Raw genomic sequence first — 18,981 nt, forward strand, 5'->3', positions numbered from 1 at the left:
GGGGGTGGGGCTGTGAGGGGGGGGTGGGTGGGGGAGAGGATTTTAAAATGGTTTAAAAACTAGTGATTAATTTGTCAACAAAACTGGTAATATGTAATCAATAACTTGGCAATGGAACTATAATCAATAAGTTGTTCGTGAACAACATCACCATATCAATAACCCGTCAATAAACTAAATATAACCCATAACGCGTTAATAAACCAAATCAGAATCGGTAACTCGTCAATAAACTGTAATGTAATCAGTAACTTATTAATAAAGTAAACATAATATAATCAATAACTTGTTAGTGAACTACATCATAATCAATAAGTTGTTAGTAAACTAATTAATTAAAATTAATACGGACCTAATGAACGGCGACGATACCTTTTTAATGACAATAAATGATAAATAATCATTTTGTTTTATTTTTTAATATGTCATAGATAATCGGTTTATGTTTTATAAATAAATGATCAATTGGGGGGAGAGAGAGCGCGCGGGGGAGTGGGGGGAGAGAGAGCGCGGGGGAGTGGGGGGAGAGAGACGCGCGGGGAGTGGGGGGAGAGAGGCGCGCGGGGAGTGGGGGAGAGAGAGCGCGCGGGGGGAGTGGGGGGAGAGAGAGAGCGCGGGGGGAGTGGGGGGAGAGAGAGAGCGAGGGAGTGGGGGGAGAGAGAGCGAGGGAGTGGGGGAGAGAGAGCGCGCGGGGGAGTGGGGGAGAGAGAGCGCGGGGGGAGTGGGGGAGGAGAGCGCGCGGGGGGAGTGGGGGAGAGAGAGCGCGCGGGGGGGGAGTGGGGGAGAGAGAGCGCGCGGGGGGAGTGGGGGGAGAGAGAGCGCGCGGGGGAGTGGGGAGAAGAGCGCGCGGGGGGAGTGGGGGAGAGAGAGCGCGCGGGGGAGTGGGGGAGAGAGAGCGCGCGGGGGGAGTGGGGGAGAGAGAGCGCGCGGGGGAGTGGGGGGAGAGAGAGAGCGAGGGAGTGGGGGGAGAGAGAGAGCGAGGGAGTGGGGGGAGAGAGAGCGAGGGAGTGGGGGGAGAGAGAGAGCGGGGGAGTGGGGGGAGAGAGAGCGCGCGGGGGGAGTGGGGGGAGAGAGAGCGCGCGGGGGGAGTGGGGGGAGAGAGAGCGCGCGGGGGGAGTTTATTATATATTACTTATATAATATTAGTTATTTAATATTATTTATTAATGTTTAGTATTATTTACCATTGAATAACATTCACCATTACACGCAATATCATTTTATTACACACTATTATTTGTCGCGTAATTTATTAAAGAACAACAAACGGGTTTTATTTACTGTTATTTAATATTATTTATCATTGTATAGTACAACGTATTGTCTATCATTCTGATGCGTTGTCGGCGTCGTTGTTGTCGTTGTTGTTGTCGTCATCGTTGTCGTCGTTGTTGTCGTCATCGTCACTGTCGTTGTCGTCGTCGTTGTTGTCGTCGTCGTTGTTGTCGTCGTTGTCGTTGTTGACCCGCAGACCTGGTGCACCGGATGGACGAGCGGGAGACCTGGGACCGGATTTACGAGGAGAGCTCACGGGGCGACGGCGTCGGCGACGGCTTCGGGCACCTCGACTGGTTCTTCCCCTACGGGTTCGTCTCGGGCCTCCTGGCGTCCCTGCTGGCCGGCCCCGGGGTCCGGCGGGCGCTGGACCTGGGCTGCGGCACGTCCGGCCTGGGGCCCGGCCTGTACGCCCGCTGCCCCTTCCCCGTCCGCGTCACCGGCGTGGACTTCTCCCCCGTCGCCGTCCGGCTCATGCGGGAGCGGTTCGGGGGTCTGCCCCCCTCGCCCCCGGCCCCCGCCCTCGCCCCGGGGCACCCCGCTTCGCGCCTGGACTTCGTGTTGGCCGACGTGACGGACCTCTCCGCCTTCCGCCCGTCCTCCTTCCACCTGGTGCTGGACAAAGGAACCTCCGACGCTCTGCTCCGATCGCCAGGTGACGCCTTAGCCTCGCCCTCTCGCGTTCCCCCCCCCCCCCCCCGAAACTCTGGTCGCGCTCACCCTCGATTCCCCCACCCCCGTGTGTGTGTGTGTTTGGGGTGTGGGTGGGGGGGGGGGGCGGTGCGTTGCTAACCATTAGTTCAAATCGAGTTCCAAAAGCTTTTGCAAAGTTTCACCAAACGTACTTTTTTTTTTACCCCGAAACCGATTTGTCGAGGGGCAGAGTTTGCCTGCGCGGGGGGCGGGGAGGGAGGGGGGTGGGGGGGGGGGGGGGGAGGCTGAGCTTGATGTGCAGATTCCCCCCTCCCCGGAGGTTGGTGGCGGCGGTGGCGGTGGCGGTGGTGGTGATGGGGCGGTGAGTCAGGACTGTCTCTGAGTCGGTGACTGATTGCTGTGTTGTGTTGTGTTGTGTTGCGTTGCGTTGCGAGGGCGGGTGGGGCTGCAGCTGGTCTCGGCTTTCCCTGGGCTACGAGGGGAATGTTTTCCCGCCCGCCCATCTTCCTGCTCGCTATTCAGAGCCCCCCCGCCTCCCACCACCCGCCTCCCACCACCCGCCTCCCACCACCCCCCTCCCACCACCCGCCTCCCACCACCCGCCTCAAAACAAAGGCGCTCACACGTGTCCCACACACACACATTTTCAGACACGTACGCGCACAGGCGCTGACACACGCACACGCACTCGCACGCACACACGCACACGACGCAGACAAGGTCACACGCGCGCGGGCGCGCAGTCCATCTGTTGAGACGCCCGGGGTAGGGCGCGGCGGCTGTGTGTGTGTGTGTGTGTTAGTTGGACGGCTGAAGGGGAAGAAGTAACAAGAGGTCGGGAGGGGCTCGGTTCCCAGGCGGTGGGGTGGTGTTCGGGGCGGGGGGTGGGGGGAGGGGAGGGGGGGGGGTCCACGCTGCTGATGACTGCCTCCTGCTGGTGGAAGATGTGGATAGTGGCATTGCGGCTTCGTTAGGGAGAGACGCCCCCACACCCCCCCCGGTTCGATTCCCAGCCGGGTCCGGGCAAAACCTTAGGCAACTTTCCGTACTCTTCCCCCTCCGCCGCCCCCCCCCACTCCCCCCCACCCACACACCCACACGTCAGGGACGCTGAGAGCTCACAGTCCAGACTGACACTCCAGCACAGCGCTGGGGGAGGGGTGTGGGAGGGGGGGAGACACCGAGAGAGAGAGAGAGAGAGAGAGAGATGCAATGTCCGAGACGTCATACTTTTCGGATGAGATGCTAAAGCCTCACCCGTTTCCCCCCCCACCACCCCCCCCCCCACCCCCCCACCCCCCCTCCCCGTCTGTGGTTTGTCCAGGGCGGACGCTGAGGATCTCCCTGCGTGTCGGAGAAGAGAAGGGAATTTCTCTCTCTCTCTCTCTCTGCGTGCGGTGTGTCCTACCTGACAACCCCCCCACCCCACCCACCCACCCACCCCAGATAAAATCAGTGACTCAGTGGCTGTTTGCGCTGGGGCGGGGCCGGGCGGGGTGGCGGGGCGGTGGTGGCGGGGGGTGAAACATACGCAAATGTCCAATAATGACCGTGGGATCTCTGTTAGATGTCCCCCCGTGGCCGACGGTGCGCGAGTCCGGTCCGTCTGCAAACCCGTCTCTGTTGGGAAACGTTTTTGAATATTGAAATGGGGCTCTGAGTTATCTGCCAATGATTATTTGACTGCGAAATCGGGTTTCGTTTGACGTTTCTGCGTTCCCTCTTCCTCCCGCTCGCCCACCCCACCACCCCACCCCCCCCACCCCACCCCACCCACCCACCCCCCACCCCTAGGCGGCTTCGGTCACCGGGGAGGGTTTAGAGCCCTCGCCTCCTCGCGAGCGAGAAGGACCCCGGGGTCCGATCACTCGACCCACGGCCGTCTGCGCGCGCGCGCGTGTGCGTGTGTGTGTGGGGGCGGGGGGGGAGACGCCGCGTTTCGCCCGCAGGACCCGCGGTCACTGTGCTCTGCGGTGCGTCCCGCGAAGCGCCGCCAGACGTCGCGAGGGCGAGGATGATTATCGTCGGCAACGTCCCACCCCCGGCGCTCGCCGCCTACAGAGCTTTGGGACGTCCTCAACGTTGGGACCATCCCAAATCACCCCCCACCACACCCCACCCCCTTCTCTCTTTCTTCTCCTCCCTTCCCCCCCCTCCCCCCCCCGCTAATTCCCCGCTGATATGAAATGGTTGCAGATGTCACTAACGCGCTCGCATCCAGGGCGTGTCCCAGCCGAGCCCGGCTGGTTTTGTCCGGAATTCACAGCTCCTCATTGTTCGACGCAACGCAACAGAGCCAGAGATTGGATTAAGTTTTGGCTCTGTTTTAGGTCAACACCCTCTGAAGAACTCACTCGCTTCCTCCCGCTCTCACTCACCCACTCACACACACACACACATCTCCCTGATTCACTGCTCTCTCTCTCTCTCGCTCTCTCTCTCTCTCTCTCTCCTTCTCCCCGTGTATTAACTGCGCACTTGGCCGCCGCATTTCGCACAGGTTTGCATTCGCACAGCGCCTTTCCCGTCGGGAGGACGTCACAGGGGTTTTAAACGAGACCCCTGATGTGAAAAGCGTTCAGTAAACAACCCCTCCCCCCCCCACCCCGCCCGCCCGCCCGCCCCGCCCGCCCCCTGGCTCCATCCCTCCCCAATATCCTACACGTCCCCTGGCTACAGCACCTTGGGACGTCCTCGCGATGCGAAAGGTTCTATGTTGGGTTGGGAGTGAGATCCCGATATTCAGGGAACCTCTCGTTGGGAGAGTTGGGAGTGGGTGGGTGGGTGGGTGGGTGGGCTTGGGGTACAGACACAATAGCACCCCCATCCCACACATCCGCACCCAACCCAACCGCGCCTTCGGTCACCCGCCTACACGCCCACCCTCCCTGCCAACGGTGATGTGCGTAGGGTGTGTGTTTGCTCTCAACGACCCCCTCCCCAACACACAGACTGTAGAGTCGGTGTTCCATGGAGGGGTTTGGGGGGGGGGGTAGGGCCAAGGGGGAGAGAGAGTTGGAGTAGAGAAGGAGAAAGGGTTGGACTAGGCTTAGAAAAACAAGTTTACTGTAAATAGGATTCGACTACGCAACACGCTGTATATAGGTCAAGTCAGACTCTGGGGTTGGAAGCTGTTGGGATATTTTCTTTGGCCAATTTTCCTCTGAAACGCTTGTTTGTGGCGAGGGAGAGAAAAGGGGGGAGGGAGGGAGGGAGGGAGAGAGCGAGGCTGGCGTGGCTCCCGATGGGGGGAGTGAGTGTCGGAAACTGGCAAGAGACGAGAGCTTGTAAACGCGGGGAAACAGAAATACTTTTTTTTTTCTTTTTCTCCGCACTTTCTTTCTGAAAAGATTTTGGATTCTTTGGGGGGATTGCACTCTCTCTCTCTCTCTCTCTCTCTCACATGGAGCTGTAAGATTCCTGAGGGCGTAGGCGTGGTCGAGAGGGGGGGGGGAGGGACGGTGGGATTGACGGAGGGAACGAGGGCAAAATATCTGGACATGTTTGACCAGAATTGGGACCTTGAGAACTTGCATTGATATCGAGCGGTCAAGCGAACGAACATCTCGGTGCACTTTACAGTGACGGGGAACGGAACGAGCCGGGGAGGGGAGGAAGGGAAGGTGACCGACCATAAGTAACCCCCATTCCTCGCTCTCTCCATCAAATGGTTGGAGCCCTCGCCTCGCAAGGCGAGAGGACCTGGGTTCGATTCCCGGCCGGGCGGGTCAGGGCCAAACATTGGGCAACTTTCCTTACACAACAGTCACCACACTTTACAGCGTACCCTGTGAAGCGCTTAGAGACGGCGCGAGGACGTGATCAGGCGCTGTATGACCTTTCCCGACTGTGCGAGGAATAATAATATACCTATCCTTGCGTTTGACACGGCACCTTCGAGGCATCGCTAAGCGCTGTAAGGTGAGTTGATTGTATATTTTGTGGGCGAGTGCGTATAGGGTGAATCTATAGGGTGAATCCATAGGGTGAATCTATCGATCGCTACGGGTGCGAAAGCGAATCCAATTCTCTGTGTTCTCTGATGGGTTCGAGTACGCTCTGGATTCTGGCTGTTTACACCCTCACCCTTTTGGCCCTGAAGTCTTAAATCTTTTTCATAATAATAATAATAATCCTGGCATTTGGAAACCTGTCTCCGAACCCAACTGAGAATTCCAGGCCTCCCGCCTACACGTGGGAATCCCAGACAGAGATTGTTGGAATGGAATGCGCTCTCTCTCTCTCTCTCTCCTCTCCCGGGAGGGAAGCCCCTGCTTACCTAATTCCGGAGAGTACTAGGCGCAGGTTGGCGAGAGCCAAGGCTTGGGATGGGGGGGTGGGGTGTGGGGGGGGGGGGGGGGTTAGCTGTCTAATCGGCTACAGCTACGCAGCTTGGCCGTTGATATCGCTGTCTGCCCGAGCTTTCCCGCTGCTCGTCCAGCGAGCGTTAGCTCCGTTTGAAGCGATATCCTGGAACCTGTGCATGTAACGTGTGAATTATTTATGGGGCGTCTTGTGTGGATGGAAGCCCCCCGGGCTGTATATCCTGCCGCAGGACACGTCACGTAAAGGACACATGTGTTTATCTGGAAAAAGCCAGGCCTGGTTGAGAGCTTAATTTCCTGCTGATTTATCTGCCACTAAAGGGCTGTTTCCGATGAGCCTGTAGTTCGACAGCTGTACCCTTCAGGATATTCTAGCATTGTGCGCGGGTGTGCGCGCGGGTGTGCGGCCGGCGTGCACGTGCACAAGCGTGCATTTGCGTGCGCGTCTGTTAATGGAGTGACCGCTCGCCGTGTCTTGCGTGTCTTGACTTTAACGTGAAGCGCTTTGAGGCGTCTCGGAGACGTTTTAGGGCACCGCGTCAAACGCAAGGATTCTTATTACTATTACTCCTGCTCTCCCTCCATTTCAGTCTCCCTCCATTTTCTTTCCCTTTCTTTCTATTCTTCTCCATACCTTCTCTCTCTCTCTCTCTCTCTCTCTCTCGGTTCTAACCATCTCAACTGTCTCTCTCTCTCTCTCTCCCTCTTTCACTGTGTGTCAGGAGTTATTTTAAGTGCTGAGAAAGTGCCGCGGGTCATGGAGGCTCAGAAATATCTTAACGCCTGATGATCTCACTCATTTGCACACACATCACTTGCTTTTGTCAGTCACCGTAAACTGGTTTGCGGAGTTCAGGTTCCCCCGAAGAAAGAAACTTTAATTCGGAGGATAAACATTTCTTTAGTGTAATCCTCTATCCCCTGCCTGCCCCGTTCCTTCCTTCCCCGTCTTCCGACCGTGCCTAGTCACCTCCGTCCTTCCCTCTCCCCCGGGCTCGGCCACTGTGAAGCGCTCTGGGATGCTATCCCGCCCGAAGGGTACTCTGTAAACACACACATACACGCCTCTGTTTACTAGCAGTTAGGACTCCGCTTGTTAAGTCGATTGGTGGATCCCTTTCCCGGGGGGTAATAATCCCTTTTAAGAAATAATAAATCGGTCACTCAATCCACGACGTTTGAGACGCCTCGAAGACGTGATAAGGCGCTGTATCAAATGCAAGGATTATTATTATTATTATTATTATTATTATAAGTCGTGTATCACAGACTGTTACAGTGAGGATGCGTCGGAGTCAGTATAAGGGATGAATGTATCAGGATAATGTTTCCAAAAGGAATGTGTGTATATGGGTATGGGGAGAGAGAAAACAGCTCGGACAATATTTAGTGCGAGATTCTGGTATTTGCTCTACGTATTTGGGCAAGCATGTTCGTGTTCTGATTAATGAGTAGCAAGAGAATTGCTGACAGGCACATGAAGGCCTTTAGTTCAGTGAGTTTCCCAGTATAAATCAACGTCTTTATCTTTTATATCCCACCTGGTTATTGTGCAATTAATGACTCATTTCCTTATTACCAACGCATTGTTTCATGATAATTCTACTTAACCGATAACCCTTCAACCACAAAACATTCCACTGTTAAGGGTTGTTGCCACCGATTCAAAGGTTTATAATAATCCTATCTAATAATCCTCGCATTTGATACAGCGCCTGATCAGGTCTTGAGAGACGTCTCAAAGCGCTGCACCGGGATACGCTGTAAAGTGGATTGACTTGCGTATTTTGTGAGTGAAACGCGGCGGCCAATTGCGCACGACGCTGTTTTACAAACAAGCCCGTGGATTAATATTATTTTTGTGATGGATTATTACCCCCGGAAAAGGTTTACAAATGAATGGGCCAACTTTGCAGTGTTGCTTAATGGACGGGGTTATACCTGGATGAGACGTTGAACCACGCTTATGCTTGTTCAGACGGATGCTAAGGATGCCAAACTATTGGAAAAGAGAAGGGAGGTTCTCTCTCCCAGTTTCATGGCTGCTTGTGGGATATCGCTGCTGAGTTTTACCAACAGTCACTACACCTGTGGAGTGCTTTGAGGTGTGATAGGCACTTACTCTTAAGCACGGTGATGCACGTGTCATGCGCCCGGCTGATCCAAAAAAAAAAGGCGCCCTATCGAGTGCGAGGATTATTTATTGTTGTAAAGTTTTGCCAACTCGAGGGAAAATGTGCTCCTGAAATAGATTGGAGCCGGAGCACAGTTTTCCACACGTTCGGTATTCCAGGGCTTCTGGATTTCCTGAGAGATCTGTTACCATTAAAAACTGACACAAAGGTTCTCCCATGACTCACTTAGCGCGGAGTCACACGTTCCATTCCCCCACTCTGTGCCGTCTCACCTGGGGAGGGGCGGGGGCGGGGGTGGGGGGGAGAGGGTGGGAATGAGCTATCACACCACACAAATGCTCCTTCTAAGCAGTCGCATCTATAATAATAATCCTTACAATAATAAGAACGAGCCCTCCATTTGACATAGCCCCTTTTAGCGCGTCGTCGAGACGTCTCAAAGCGCTTCACAGAATATACGGCGCAGTGACTGTGCGTTTCTTTTGCGGGCGTCATGCAGCAGCCAATTGGCACAGCAGCGTTCCGCAAACAGTCGTGGGTTGAGTGACCAGATTATTTTTAAAGAGGGGTTATTACCCTCAGACAACTGTTAATCAACTGACGACCAGGTTCCTACTTACTGGGTAAACGGAGGTGTGTGTGTGTGTGTGAAGAAATTTACCAACGGTTTTCCCGCCGCCCGGGAATCAAACCCGGGTCCTCTCGCTTGTGAGGGGAGCGCTCCAGCCACTGAGCTGCATTGGAGGAGATGTGGATTTCCCTCTCTCCCCCCACGCAGGGGCATTGACGGCAATTGCAGTGACTCATCCCGGAGAATGGCTCTCTTACCAGTTGACTCACATCCTGACTCCTGCCCCTATCTCACACCCAGTGCAACTGGAACACTTATTCATGTCTTTATCACATCCTGCTCAGATGTTTCAAACTCCCTTTTTTCGTCAGCTCCCTCGGTCAACCATTCACAAACTAACTCGCTCCCAAACTCCGCCGCCCCCACGTTCACTCACTCCATACGACACGCGCCCATCGCCCCACTCCTGGCCGGGTCTTCCCTGCCTCCTAGTAGATTGATTTCAAGGTCGTCGCTCTCACCTACAAATCTATCCCTTCCCCGACACACCTTGACTTTATTGTATTATATTTACAGCAGATTCCACAGCGGCTTTCAAAAGGGAATTGGACAGATACTTTAAAAAGGAAAAATGTCCAGGGCTATGGGTTAAGAGCAGGGGGAGTGGGACTAGTTGGGGTAAGGGTGGGGGGAGTGGGGACTAGTTGGGGTAAGAGCGGGGGAGTGGGACTAGTTGGGGTAAGAGCGGGGGGAGTGGGACTAGTTGGGGTAAGGGTGGGGGAGTGGGGACTAGTTGGGGTAAGAGCGGGGGGAGTGGGACTAGTTGGGGTAAGGGTGGGGGAGTGGGGACTAGTTGGGGTAAGAGCGGGGGGAGTGGGACTAGTTGGGGTAAGAGCGGGGGGAGTGGGACTAGTTGGGGTAAGGGTGGGGGGAGTGGGGACTAGTTGGGGTAAGAGCGGGGGGAGTGGGACTAGTTGGGGTAAGAGCGGGGAGAGTGGGACTAGTTGGGCTAAGAGCGGGGGAGTGGGACTAGTTGGGGTAAGAGCGGGGGGAGTGGGATTAGTTGGGGTAAGGGTGGGGGGAGTGGGGACTAGTTGGGGTAAGGACAGGAGAGTGGGATTAGTTGGGGTAAGAGCGGGGGGAGTGGGACTAGTTGGTAGCTCCTTCGAAGAGCCAGCAGTCACGATAGGCAGAATGGCCTCCTTCTGTGGTGTAAAGTTCTATAAATCAGTGAAGTGCTTTGAGACGTGTCCACGACGTAATAAAGCACTATATTAGCTGCGCGTATTATAATTATTATTATTATTATTCAGCCCCTATGGCCCTAACTTCTGGAACATCCTCCCTCTACGTCTCCGTCTTACCTCTCGCTTTCTGCCATTAAATCCGGTCTCCAATCCTGCCTCGAGTGCCTATAGCCACTCCTCCTTCCCCCTCTCTCTTGCTCAGCATCCAACCCGTCCTCTCTGAAGCACTTTGAGCCATTGCCCACCAAGCAGGGCACGAGTTATTGTATGAACTTGACCCAGAGACTGGCTCTGAACCGACTGGCTGGATGTCCTCCTGACGTGGAAAAGCGCGATATAAATGTGATTTGTTTGTTGTTGTTGTTGCTGGGAGACTGGACAGAAGGATTTGCATCTGAGCTGTCGGTTAGGATTAGGAGGCGCGGAGGGCAGGGAGAATAGAGGGAAGAGGGTGACCGAAGCGGAGGGTCTTGAAGAAGGCAAGTAGTGAACTTGCCAGGAGTGAAGTGAAACAGATAAGACATGGACAGCACAGAAGGAGGCCATTCAGCCCACAGCATCTATGCCAACTCCCTGAGATGCCATCTTTTCAGGGCCCATTTCCCTGCCTTTTCCCCATAACCCGGTGGGTGACTCTCGTTAAGATATGTCTCTAGTTCCCTCTTGAAGCCAATATGGATTCTGTCTCAACCACTGCTCCCCGGTAGGACATTCCATAACCTAACCACACTCTGTGTGTGTGTGTGTGTGTGTGTGTGTATGTGTGTGAGTATATTTCTCCTAACCCTCCACACTTGCTCACTCATTAACTGTCTTAAACTAGTCACTGACTCACCAACCAATGGAAATGATGCCTCCCCGTTGAGTTATCGAAACCCCGATCATTTTAAAGATCATTTCAACAAACCTCTTAAAGATTGTCGGTATGTGTGGAAACGGGCACTGGGTAGGTGGGTGGTTGGCTGGAAAGGCAATGGCAAGGGGAAGGGTAGTTGGAAGCCGACTGGAGGAGCGTAGCTTGAGGGTAGGGTGTGGCTGTTATACTCGAACAATAGAACAGTTTACATTTATCCAGCAGCACCTTTCATGTTGAGAGGAGATCTCAAAACACTTTACAACACGACTGGCAACCGAGAGAGAGGAGAGGAGAGGAGAGAAGTGGGGAGGGGAGCTGAAGAGAGTTGTCTTTCGTGGTCGTGAGGCCAAGATCGCATCAACGCCAGAAGGATTTGCAGCGGCGCAATTCACTGAAGCAGTTCACTGTTTACTCTTGCGGACTTGCCTGTTCTTGTCGCGCCGGTGTGTGTGACTGGGGAGAGGCTCGCAAAGCTTGCGGTTAACAGGTCGGGACTGGGTGTGTCAGAGTAGAGAAGATTACACCTGCATTCTCCTCCCTTGTCTCACAAGAGCCTGTGCAAGCCCGGGCCAGTGCTATCGTAACTCACTGCTACGAAGTTCTCTGCACCCCATGGCCAAGTCGATAAAGCCTGTTCAAACCCCGAGCAACACCGATGTAGAAGGTGGTGGGTGTTGTTTCCTTGGCCTGCGCTGAGCTTTCTGATCTCAGCCTTAGGAAGAGGCTATTAATAATGATTAATAATACTTGCATTTGATGTGTATATATATATATATATATATATGACATTCACCAGGTCTTTAGAATGAGGAGGCACAGATAACGTAATAAAGAGAGAGGCTAATTGTTACTTGGTTTGAGATTTGGCCTCAAATCTATTTTTTGTTGAATTTCGGAGTGTCTAAAATTTGGCCAATTCTTAATTTAATTTAGTCTAAATTTTGAAGTTGTTTTTCCATGCATTCCTTGAAGAAGAACATTCACTTAGTCATTCACTTCAGGCTGTTTGTGGGCTGTTGCTATGTGCAAATTGGCTGCCACGTTCATGCAAAGTTAACACTGAGTCACCGTAAAATCCTATGAAGCTCCTGTGGACATCTCTACAACACAATAAAGCTCTCGCATGAATCAAGTCCGAGGATCGCTATCTCGAACGTTAAGACAGAATTTAGCACAATTGATAATGAGACAGGATGACAAATATTTTCCTGAAACCAGTTAAACAGTGTTCGTGTTTTACAGCTCCCAATTGGCATTTGAAAAATGCTGCGCAGATTGAACGAATTAGATGAAGACGTTTGCTCCCACATAACTTTTGTGGACATTGGGTGTGGGCAGGTTTGTGAGGCCCCTCACCATTGCCTATTGTGTGGACACTTACTGTCAGGGTTCTCAGGTGGGCGAGGCACAGTTGCGCTCTCTCTCTCTCTCTCTCGTGTGAATTAACAATACCCCTCACCACACAAAGCAGGAAGGTGTTCTCCATCTGCATTTGGAGGCTTTGGGCCGGTTGCAAGCCCCTCTCTGCCCTTTCCGAGCCCCCAGCCTCAGTCCTCGACGCACCTCAATCCATTTTAGCTCAAGCATGAACACGAGCCCATCTAAAAGCTGACATAGCTGCTTGCAAATGTCTGCCAAGACTGGTCTGGTGGCACACGCTGCCCCCTAGCTGAAACGATGACAATTGCTCATACCAATCGGTCAGTTGCCCAAATCGCGGATAATACAGTCCTTCTTCAGGCAGCTCAGCTGCAGAATGTTTTTTTTTTTTTTTTTGTGCGCGGCTGTTTTTCTTTCTCCAACTTGGATTTGTTTTCTCGGTTGCTCCCGCGGGCTGCGTGTCTGGAGGCAGACAAGAGACTGCAATTCCGCCTCACCCTCGCCTGGGAGATCGGGGTCTTATCTCAACGACGTGTTAAGGCGCTCTTATCAAATGCAAGGATTATTATTATTAAAATTTACGATTGCACGGAATTGTGGAACTAAGTCTTAACTTGCCAGCCAGTTCTTTTCGGAACTGCAGAAACAAATGCTTCCAAAGAATTATCTGCGGCTCTGCTCGACATTAAAGGAAAATGGTCATCGGGTGGAATTCACCCTCTGCCCTTGCTTCACAGAGGGTGAGCTCCCATTATATACCTTCACTTAGGCAGTGCATATCGCCAGGACTTGTTAGGGAGAGACGGGAAGTCGGGTGAAATGTGGTCCTGTCTTCATTACCATTCCAACGCATGTGTTGCCTTCAGCAAGTGTTTCTAGATCCTGAGCGGTAGACAGTAACTCTCTTTCCTTTCTCCTCAACAGTCGATCTTCTAAGCTGCGATAGCAGCCGTGGATCCTGATACAGATTCCCGGAGAGGACAGTAGAGTGAAAGGTAAATCTCGCCATGTTCCAATTGAGCGCTCTCTCCTCCGCAAAGCTACGTACGTTTGCAATTCATCCGGTTTGGGGGGGGGGGGGGGATCGTTGTTTGAGGCGTGCCTTCGTAGTACTCCAAAACAGTGTGAGACAGCAATAAACAAGGCACACGAGCTGCTAGGCTATACTACCGTATCAACTTGAGTTCCAAAAAAAGTTGCCCAGAAGTCATACTCAAACGATAAGCTGCACCTACGTAACGTTCTGATCAGTGGGACCTAAAAACCTTAAGAGGAAATGAAGGAGACGGTAATAAGGGTGATCCTCAGCATTAGCAGCAGTTAGACGAGTTGGGTACTAAGGCAAAAGGGTGTAGTGATGGGATTAAAAGATTTGCCGAAATAGGTGTCAGCCAAACAGCACTCTCGCCTCTCTGAGTCAGCAGATTCTCAATTCAATCCCACAGTAGATTAACACTGCAGTACAATGATAGAGAGGGCGACACCCTTCGGACGCGATGTTAAACCAAGGTCCCTTTTGTCTGTTCAGTTGTATTCCATGTTAGTCTTGCAAAAGAAAAAGGGATTTCCTCTCCTGGTAACCTCGTCAACAATCCACCAAATAAAAATTGGTCATTCACTGTATGGTTTTGTGCTGTTGATTGTTAAAGATCTTCTAACACTAATGCAAGAGGAGCGAGATTCTCCACGTGTCCGGATTAATTAATCCTTCTGACTGATTGATTAATGAATGGGTTGTTCATCTTGTGCGCAACATGGCTGCTGCCGTTACTACACAAAACGCAGTGGCCACACGGCAGTGATTACTGTAAAACATCTGGAGGCCTTTATCGTGTTGCAAGGCGCTTGTAGAGTTCTCTCGTTCTGTGAATGGGAGAATCTGCTCTGCTTTAGGTCAGTTTTGTGTGTGGACAGGGCTAAGTGCTCTGAGACGCTACCCTGTGCGGAGGGCGCTATATAAGTGCACGTTATTGTTGTTGTTGAGGATCACGCTCCCCTCTGATCTTGCAGATGGCTGAAAAGGAGGACAATGTTGATATAATGCTCCCAAACTGGTCTGGGACAGCTGCTCATGGCTTCTCCATAAGTGGCACTGAAGATGGCATCTTCATTAAAGATGTGGAAAAGAACTCACCAGCGGGAAAGAGCGGTATCGTGAAGGAAGGTAAAAAACCATGAAGACAGTCACTACACTTACCAGTCATTACTGTAAAGCACTTGGGAGATTCTTTGATGACGTAATTACTGTTGACTGCATCATTATTGTTCATTATAACTGCCACCAGATCAATACGTTCCCTTCTATATCGTAAAAAATAATATATCATTGCAAACACAAACCTTATCCAGTTCGGATCACCATTAGAGCTTTGGCTTACAGGATTAACAGGTGAGCGACTGATCCAATGCCCAAACTGCTCCAAACACTACTCCGATGCCCTCCTCGCTGTCTCCCCACAAACTACAACGGATTCGGAAATGCTCACCTTACTAAACTCCCAACGCACCAGTCCTTGCCAGGGTCCACTGGCTCCCTATCAACAGACGGATCGACTTCAACATTGCTTCACACCCCGGCACCTCCCTATCTTTCTGACCTGTTTTCTCCCCGCTTTACTACCCTCTGCCTCCGCTCAGCGGGCTCTGATCGTGTTTGTCCCTTGTCCCCTCCACTCCACTGTCAGCGGCCACTCTTTCAGCCACTACGCCCCAATGCTTTGGAACTCTCTCCCTGAAAACCTCCGCCTTGCTCCCTCCTTCCCCTTATAGATCACGACTGAAGACCTTCCTGTTTGACCGTGCTTATGGTCACGTCCTCCCTCCCCGACTCAGTGTTGGGCTCCGCCACTGTGAAAGGGTGCTATGTAAATGCAAGTTGTTCTGTCGTGGTTTAATGCTGCATATGGGACCTTTGCCCACCAGCTGTGGAGAATCGGTTTGTAGTGTTTTGCTTTTGAGCCGTATGAATTCCTTGTTCTGCCCTTTTAAGGAGACCAAATCGTCAGTGCCACCATCTACTTTGACAATATGAGGTATGAAGATGCCCAGAAATTACTGCAGTCGGTGGATCAACACACAGTGGGTCTGAAGCTTCATCGGAAAGGAGAAAGGCTTTCACCGGGCGGGAGATACACTTGGGCACCAGAATTCCACGGGGCCTCGAGCCCAGAGCTTGTGCTGGTATGTATTACGCAGGCTTGAAAAGATGGCAGTGAATGTTCAAACACTTTCTGATATTGGGAATCCTAGTCACTGTGATAGCACACACTTAGAGACACCCCTCTCAGACAGTGAAGATTTTCAAATCACTCTCTGGGGTAATAATCCCTTCAAACAAAATAATAATTTGGTCACTCAATCCACGGCTGTTTGTGGGACACTGCTGTGCACAACTGCCTGCCATGTTTTGCCCACAAAATATATAGTCAATTCACTTTACAGTATATTCTGTGAAGTGCTTAGATTCGTCTCAAGGATGTGATAAGGCGCTATATCAAATGCAAGGATCATTTTATTAAAGATGATCGAAAGCAGACAGGCAGTGATCACAGCATGTGTATGACAAACAATTTTGCATTTTTGTCTAGAGTGGAGATGATGAAGACTATCAAAGGATTTACAGAAAGAAAATCAAACCTCGTCTGAAATCAGAAGATGATCTGGAGGCAGGAGATCAAGGTGATGCACAATATGGCATACAAACAACCAGGAAGGTGATCACACACACAGGTGATATTTCTGGCCACACAGTTCTAACAGGCGTAGACAGCCGAGATCCAGAGTTCCACATAAAGGTTCCAAGATACGAACACACAACTGTTATAAGGTCAGGACCAAAGCTGGAAAGCTCAGAGATGGATGTAGATGTTAATTTCCAAGGTACGGAAGGAAGTCTTACTGGTCCAAACATTCAAATGGGTGAGGGTGCCTGGGCAACTCGTACAACACAAGTGATAAAGACCAAAGTTGTAGATATCGCTGCACCAACAATGGATGTTCATGTTCAGGGCCCAAACGTTTCTACTTCAGAGATCAGAAGTGAGTTTAAAAGCTCCAAAATGCAAGTGATTGACATGGAGGGTCCAGAGGGAAATGTGAAGATATCTGAATTCCATGCATCCAAAATATCTGTACCAGGCTTGGATACAGATCTGAAGGGGATTGATGCTTCTTATACTCCAAAGAGAGTAGATCTCAAAACACCAAAGATTGATCTTAAAAGTTCCAAGTTTGGAATTTCTGGACCTACGATTGAAGGGCGAGAAAAGGAAGTTAATATTTTAAAGGATTTTGTTGATGTTGACCCAAATGCACCAAGGATAGACCTCTCGGCCCCCAAGATTAAAGCTGACCTTAAGCCATTTGGAATAAGGGCAAATATTGACACCCCTCAGCTTGATACTGATGCGAGGGTTAAGGAACACAAAATAACAATCCCTTCAAGTGACATTTCATCAAACAAATTCTCCACGCCTGATTTTGATATTTCTTTGGGTGGATCAAAACTGAAAGGAGACGTGGATGCCAACATACCTGGTTTAGAAAAAGGAGTCATAACAGGTCCCAGAATTGATATCAATATGCCAGGTGGTCTAGACGGAAAAATAACATCTAAGATTCCAAACGTCAAAGAACTTGACTTGGATCCCAAACTTCCAAAGGGAAGTGTTACATTTTCAACATTGAATACTTCAAGTGAAGTGAAGATCCCTGGAATAGATGGCAAGCTTGAAGGACCAGAAGTAAAAATAGGAACAGCAGATACAAAACTACCTTCCTTTGGGATCTCAAAACCCAAAGTATCCGCAACAGGATTTGGAGTGCAACCAAACTTCCAAGGTGACATCTCAGGAACTGGTGCCCCAAAAGCAAATGTTCATATTTCTGCCCCAAAAGCAGACGTAGATATCAAAGGGCCAAAAGTATTTGTGGACTCACACAGACTTGATATTGACGGTTCTGGAAAAGCACAGATCCCCACGTTTAAGCCTCCCAAATTTGGAATTCATGGAAGCAAAGAAGGAGGAGCAGATGTGGACATGGATGTCAACTTATCGGACGCAAAGGTTAATATATCGGGACCAAAGATAAAAGGTGGCACTCAAGGATCAGGTGTGGATGTGGATTTCGAAGGACCACATGGTAAAGGCAAAGGCATCAAATTTCCAGCTAAAGGATTCAATGTAAATTTGCCTCACATCAAAGCACCTAATATTGAATTCTCCAGTAAAGGGCAAAAACTGGATGGTGACATTGATGTCTCATTACCTGAAATGGAGGGTGGGATTAAAGGAGATCTTAAGGGTCCCAAACTGGATATAGGGGCACCTGATGTTAGCATTGAGGGTCCTGATGCCTCAGGAAAAGTGAAAGGGAAGGGGTTTAAAATGTCATCCTTTGGATTTCAGGCACCCAGTATAAATGTTCCAGACATCAATCTGAAAGGTCCAAATATGAGAGGTGGCGTGGACATATCTGGTCCAGAGGGAGATATAGACATCAAAGCGCCAAAAGTAGAAATTGACTCCCCCGAATGTGACATTGATAGTTCAGGAAAATCATGGCAACCCAAATTTAAACTACCCAAGTTTGGGTTTCAGGTTCCCAAAGGACAAGGGCCAGATGTGGACATGGATGTCAATGTCCCAGATGCAAATCTTGACATATCTGGACCAAAGATAAAAGGTGGCTTTGAAGGGCCAGATGTGAATGTGGATTTGGAAGGACGACATGGTAAAGAATTCAATGTCAACTTGCCTCACATCAAAGCTCCTACAATTGAACTCTCCAGTAAAGGGCAACAATTTCAGGGTGGCGTTGATGTGTCATTACCTAAAATGGAGGGTGGGATTAAAGGAGATCTTAAAGGTCCCAAACTAGATATAGGGGCACCTAATGTTAGCATTGAGGGTCCCGATGCCTCAGGAAAAGTGATGGGGAAGGGGCTTAAAATGCCATCATTTGGATATCAGGCACCCAGTATAAATGTTCCAGACGTCAATCTGAAAGGTCCACATATGAAAGGAGGAGTTGACATATCTGGTCCAAAGGGAGATGTAGGCATCAAAGGGCCAAAAGTAGATGTTGACACACCAGAGCTTGACATTGATGGTTCAGGAAAATCATGGCAACCCAAATTTAAACTACCCAGCTTTGGGTTTCCTAAAGGCAAGGGCCATGGGGCAGATGTAGACATGGATGTCAATGTCCCAGATGCAAATCTTGACATATCTGGACCAAAGATAAAAGGTGGCTTTGAAGGGCCAAACGTGAATGTAGATTTAGAAGGACCACATGGTAAAGGATTCAATGTCAACTTGCCTCACATCAAAGCTCCTACAATTGAACTCTCCAGTAAAGGGCAACAATTTCACGGTGGCGTTGATGTATCATTACCTAAAATGGAGGGTGGGATTAAAGGAGATCTTAAGGGTCCCAAACTGGATATAGAGGCACCTGATGTTAGAATTGAGGGTCCCGATGCATCAGGAAAAGTGAAAGGGAAGGGGTTTAAAATGCCATCCTTTGGATTACAGGC

At 50.9% G+C, this 18,981-nt stretch overlaps 2 protein-coding genes across 2 annotated transcripts in view; both read left to right on the forward strand.

Annotated features, from left to right (window-relative positions):
* Window positions 1-1,415: 1,415 nt before the first annotated feature.
* cskmt (citrate synthase lysine methyltransferase) lies at window positions 1,416-4,241 on the forward strand. The gene is made up of 2 exons (XM_042345243.1): window positions 1,416-1,984; window positions 4,126-4,241. Exons 1-2 carry the CDS (start codon window positions 1,486-1,488, stop codon window positions 4,239-4,241), a joined length of 615 nt encoding a protein of 204 aa, XP_042201177.1. The 5' UTR covers window positions 1,416-1,485.
* The window catches only part of LOC103171924 (neuroblast differentiation-associated protein AHNAK), a 29,258-nt gene continuing 12,548 nt past the window's right edge, over window positions 2,272-18,981 (forward strand). The window contains 5 exon segments of the mRNA XM_042345268.1: window positions 2,272-2,290; window positions 13,368-13,438; window positions 14,454-14,607; window positions 15,433-15,623; window positions 16,031-18,981. Coding sequence (XP_042201202.1) covers window positions 14,454-14,607; window positions 15,433-15,623; window positions 16,031-18,981 — 3,296 coding nt within the window. The 5' untranslated portion in view covers window positions 2,272-2,290; window positions 13,368-13,438.

Source organism: Callorhinchus milii, unplaced genomic scaffold, assembly GCF_018977255.1.
Source record: "Callorhinchus milii isolate IMCB2004 unplaced genomic scaffold, IMCB_Cmil_1.0 Scaffold37, whole genome shotgun sequence".
Classification (NCBI taxonomy): Eukaryota; Metazoa; Chordata; class Chondrichthyes; order Chimaeriformes; family Callorhinchidae; genus Callorhinchus; species Callorhinchus milii.

Coding starts and splice junctions, on each gene's coding strand:
- cskmt (XM_042345243.1), top strand. CDS start 1,486: ATGGACGAGCGGGAGACCTGGGACCGGATTTACGAGGAGAGCTCACGG. Junction 1,985..4,125: donor CCCCCCCCCCCGAAACTCTG/GTCGCGCTCACC, acceptor AAATGGTTGCAG/ATGTCACTAACGCGCTCGCA.